Source organism: Otolemur garnettii, unplaced genomic scaffold (genome assembly GCF_000181295.1).
Source record: "Otolemur garnettii isolate 467f Iridium unplaced genomic scaffold, OtoGar3 scaffold00089, whole genome shotgun sequence".
In the NCBI taxonomy this organism is placed as follows: Eukaryota; Metazoa; Chordata; class Mammalia; order Primates; family Galagidae; genus Otolemur; species Otolemur garnettii.
The window spans coordinates 4,995,089-5,000,462 of record NW_003852484.1 but is presented as its reverse complement, the minus strand read 5'-3'; the positions used below and the strand labels follow the sequence as shown (position 1 = coordinate 5,000,462).

General features: G+C 41.6%; 1 protein-coding gene across 1 annotated transcript in view; it reads right to left on the bottom strand.

The window, feature by feature from the left end:
- Positions 1-5,374, bottom strand: part of HGD (homogentisate 1,2-dioxygenase) — a 45,207-nt gene that overhangs the window by 33,406 nt on the left and 6,427 nt on the right. Inside the window, exons 3-4 of the mRNA XM_003795088.3 lie at positions 4,481-4,569; positions 482-587 (exon numbers count right to left, since the gene is read on the bottom strand). Coding sequence (XP_003795136.1) covers positions 482-587; positions 4,481-4,569 — 195 coding nt within the window. The remainder of the gene's footprint in view (positions 1-481; positions 588-4,480; positions 4,570-5,374) is intronic.

The following is a 5,374-nucleotide window of genomic DNA, read 5'->3' as shown; positions in this document are numbered from 1 at the left end:
TCATTGTTGTTTGGTGGGCCCGGGCTGGATTCGAACCTGCCACCTTAGGTGTACGTGGCTAGTGCCTTAGCCACCTGAGCCACAGGCACCGAGCCCAGTGGTATGTTTAGATTAAAAAAATAACCTATGAGTATGTTGATAATTTGACCAGTCTGTATAATTTCCACTCACCTAATTCACCTGTCAAGTTCTACTGAGTCTGAACTATTTCTGGGCCTATCTATATGCCATCAGGCTAGAATATGCAAGCCTATACACACGTGTGTGTACACACATGTACATATAGCATACATGCAATCAATTCCAAGATTCTCTCCTAAGTTTGAGCAGAAACAAGACACACTTTAGCATTTAGTTTTAAAAGCTAATTAAAAAAAAAAATTTTAAAGCTATTTTTTTTCAAGGACCTTGGCCTAATATAAGTTATTTCTATTTGAGGCTTTGGCTGTTTGGTGTGCTCCAATTCACAGGCCCAGGTTACCTGGTTAGGATCAGGATCCACTTCATCCCAGTTGTGAGTGAGATGGCCTTGGTCAATGGATTCAAAGGGCTTGTGACACACTGAGGGTAGAATCCTATACAGCCAGCTGGGGGAAACAAGAGCACACAAGACACACAACCTTAGCGCAATGTTCTGAGTGTTACCCTGACTGGCTCAGGCAGTACCATCAGGAAGATATGCAAGTCAATAAAAATCCGTGGGCTTGAATGTGAGAAACAAGGACATAAGGACCACTTTCTATAGCCATCTGCTGCGCAGAGCCCTGGCCTCTTCTTTTCACTCCACCCATCGCACTTCAAATGGACTCTAGCCCCTGTTTATTCCCTTGCTGCCAAAAAAATGAAGAATTATCTTTCCCAACAACTACAAAGGAAGGGCAAGTACCCTGAAACATATCTGTGCAGGAAATTCTATATACATCATGGGATGCTAAGCCTTGCTCTGGAAAGTAAGGATAATGAATCCTAAATGGATTGAGAGAATATTAGTGGTATCCTTGTTATTTTTGAAATAGAAATCAATTGTCTCCTGTAGAATTATAAAAGTAATACATGCCAATGGTCTTAAAAAAATAATTCAAGTACTTTCAAAAGTCCTGAAAGGTAAATCCCTGCTTCTCCCCCACTTCTTCTAGGGTACTCCTCAGAGGCATCAGAGCTTGTGGATTTTTTTATATATATTCTTTCAGGTACCTCTGATGCACATATAAGCAAAATTTCCAAATCATTGCATGACTTTTTTCTCAAAATAATAACGTGTTAAGAGTGCCTGATCAACTACATCTTCACAAATCTGGGGTATTAATAATTGTAGTCTTATAGGGGAAAAATAGTATCTCGATTTATTTTTTATTTCCTTCCTTGTAAGGCTGAGAATATCTTCATTTTGCTCATTGGCCCTTCATCAGTTTTCTATGAATTACTGGAAGTACTTTACTATTTTCTATTGGGTTTATTCATCATTTTGATATTAATTTGTAAGGGGTTTAGGAGATTAATACTTTCATATTCCAATAAGAATATATGTCCATATTTTATTATACACATTTTATAGCTTTGCTTTTCTTCTTCTTCTGATTTTTTTTATTTGAGACAGAGCCTCAAGCTATTCCCCTGGGTAGAGTGCTGTGGCATCACAGCTCACAGCAACCTCCAACTCCTGGGCTCAAGCGAGTCTCTTGCCTCCGCCTCCCAAGTAGCTGGGACCACAGGCGCCCGCCACAATGCCTGGCTGTTTTTTGGTTGCAGCCATCATTGTTGTTTTGTCAGGCTTGGGCTGGATTCGAACCTGCCACCTTAGGTATATGTGGCTGGTGCCTTAGCCACTAGAGCCACAGGCGCTGAGCCTGTTTTTCTTTATTATTATTATTTTTTAAGTTTTCCCATCTGTATATGTTAAGGCCTGAGCCAAAGATCTTTCTGCCAGGACCAGATCTCAGGCTTCAGGAAGAGAAGAAGACTCTTATAAAGAAATCCTGAGGGACACCAGGAGGGGAACCCTCTAGAGTTGAGAGGGACACTAAAACTCACCAAAAGAGACCCAAGTCCTTTCAGACAAGGTGTAGAAAGAAGAGGAACCCTACTTCTGACCATGGAAGACCAGACCTGCATTACAAGCTCTGGTCCCTTGAGCCTGAGGATGGTTTAGGGAGTAGAGTTTGTCATCCAACACTGAGCCATCTGGGAATAAATGGGTTAGATTTGTTCAGTTTCCATTTGATTCCTCTAGTGCTTCATGATGTGACACCTTGCACTTACTAAGCCTCTCCAGCTCCTAGTAGGATATGAGGTTGAGAGCGTGTTGCATATCTTAGAACCAGCTGTGAAATCCTGGGTAAGTTATTAAACTTTTTAGATCCTATATTCTTCAACCTTATCTCCTATTATTATTGTGAGAACTCAAAACAGTTCATGTACCTAAAATGCTTGGCACATAGTAGGTGTTAACTTATTATTTATTGAATTATCTTTCTTCCTTTAATCATCGGGGTTTTTATCACGGTCCAAATTTCTCACATTCTCTTTCCTGACTCGTACCTTCTCAGGACACAAGGGGTCAGCTAATTGGTCTAATACAAATTAATCCCTGATAAACAGAATCTCTGACAGTTTTGTGGTGACCCTACACTCTGGTTTAAATGAGTAGCAAATAAGAATTTCAGGCTGGCCCAAGTATAGATAGGGCTGGTCCCATATTCCTACTAGAGATTTTGGACATTTTCACAAAATTCTAGTGGGTACCTTTGCAGAGTTCCAAACAAAGGTACTCTTTGGATGGGTGAGCCATACCTAGTGTCCCTTATTTTTTAGCTGAATTTCTGAAACTCCCCAGGCAACACTACATTGCCCTGGACAGAGACTTAATTCTGATTCAGGGAGCAATGCCAACTTCTTAATAAAATGACAACGGCTCCTTTTCAGCCTCCTGGAACAGAGCTTAGCTCCTGCTGGCTGAAGATATTGCTGAATAACAGGGGCAGGCAGCAGAATCCGGAGACCAGGTGGCCTGTTGGGGAACAGGCCATAAAGTCAAGAACACAGTGGTGGAGGCCAGGTTGTCATAAATTAGAATGGACAGGAATTGTCTGTGTGCTTACCTGACCCTGTCTGTTTGGGCTTGCAGTGAGAGAGATGATTGAATAGAAATAAAATTAACCCCTGAGTTTTGGCATGTATGGGAAACTTTATCTTTTCCTCCCTCTTCCATGTGCATATCAACTGAAAGAAAAGAAGTACTGAGACTGATATTATAACATTGAACCTGCCATATGTCGCATTCAGCTCTCCAACAACTCCCTAGAGATACCTTGAAATCAAGGCAGAAATTCTGCTCTGGTGGCAATAATTAATGTTGATGATCATAACAATAACTAACATTACTTGGGTACTGACTAACCATGTGCCCAGCAATGTTCTAAGCACTTTACACCCATCCTTTCCTCTCATCCTGACCATGATTAGAAAATAAGTACTAGAATTATTTCTATTTTACAGATGAAGAACCAGAGGTTCTGAGAAGACAGATGATTTGCCTAAGCCCACACAGCTGGAAAAGAAGGATCACAGATTTAAACTCAGGCTCCTGACTCCAGAGGGGGCATGATTAACCACCAAAGGAAAGCATCTTTATTATTTGTGTGATACATCATACTCACTATCTCATTTGTTTCTCAGAAGGACCCATGAGAAAAAGATAAACCGAGACCCTCCTGCTGGTAGTACAAGACCATTTGTTCTCCTCCCCAAATCTCTAATGTCACAGCATCCCTCTTCAGCGATGTGTTAGCCTAAAATACCAGCAATTATACACCACTTATTTAAATCACAACACTTACTGCCTCCTGAAACCACAACACCTACTGCATTCAGCCTGCCCCATAGGAGTTAATCAAGGGAGCGAGTTTATTGACCTGGCTTGTAGGATTAGAGCAAACATGAAACATGACATACTGTGTTAATGAATATGCTGGTTTCTAGCAAAGGCGAATTCCATAGTTAAAACTTTATTAATTCAAACCACAAGAGCCCATAATACATGACCTTTCAAATGCCCAAGCTTGGATTAGCCAACATTTTCATGTAAAGAACATAACACTTCTCATCAGCTGAAGAACCTATTGCCGTGAATCTCCCATAATTATGAATTAGTCATTATAAAACAAAACAACATAGGCAAACCAAAAACCCAGACTCACTGGAAACAATCTTTAGAGGAAAGCCAGACTGCTAAGAACATTTCATTGGAGTACAGGTGAGTTTGTAAGGGGACCTAGACATATGGCTGCTCCCCCATCTTCTTCCACCAGTAACCTGATTCTAGCTGGGGTTGGGGCCCATCCTGCTCTGGCTATGACCTAGAACATAGCCTATGAGAAGCAGGATCTTGGGCAGCTCTGGGAAGCTATGACTCCGGGGTAGGAGGCAGCACGAAGTCCTGTCGTAGTTCCCAGAGTCTGCAGGACTCATACAATCCTTGTACCTTCTCTTATTGGTGCTCCGTGGACAAGTGAAAGCCGATCCTGAGAGCTGCTCAGCATAAAGATTGTAGGGGCAGACCTGAGGATTATTCTGAAACAAAACAGCCAATAATTTCATTCCAGTCTGGAAAGCATCCCATCTTCCCACTGACCAACTCAGAGAGGGACCCTGACTTGGATGGGAATGTTCTGGACCACTGTGCATGACCATTTCCCACCTGTATATGCTTTTTGTAATAACTTCACTTTTTATTTCAGATTAATATGAGGGTACAAACAATTAGGCTATGTTTGCATTTGTTAGGTAAGGTCCCTGTTATAGTTGTGTCCCTCACCCAGGAGATGTGCCATATACCCTTTCATTAGGCCGATTAGGGGACAGCATACCAATCGCCCTCCCTTTTCCCCTATCCACCTTTATTTTTATTTATTTATTTTTTTGAGACAGAGTCTCAAGCTGTCCTCATGGGTTAGAGTGCTGTGGCATCACAGCTCACAGCAACCTCCAACTCCTGGGCTCAAGCGATTCTCCTGCCCCCACCTCCCAAGTAGCTGGGACTACAGGCTCCTGCCTCAATGCCCAGCTATTTTTTGGTTGCAGCCATCATTGTTGTTTGGCAGGCCCGGCTCAGCTATATGTGGCTGGCACCTTAGCCACTTGAGCCACAGGTGCTGAGCCACCCTATCCTCCCTTATTCAACCCTCCTTTCCCCAACTCAAATTTTAATGTGACTTTTCTTCTGATTATAAAAAGTAATATATGCTTATTGTAGAAAATTTACAAATATTGACATTGTCATAATACATTGGTGTTTTCCTTCATTCTTATCCTCCAAAATGGGGATCTTATGATACATGTAACCCTGTAAAAGTCAGACCTTTTTTTTTTTTTTTTT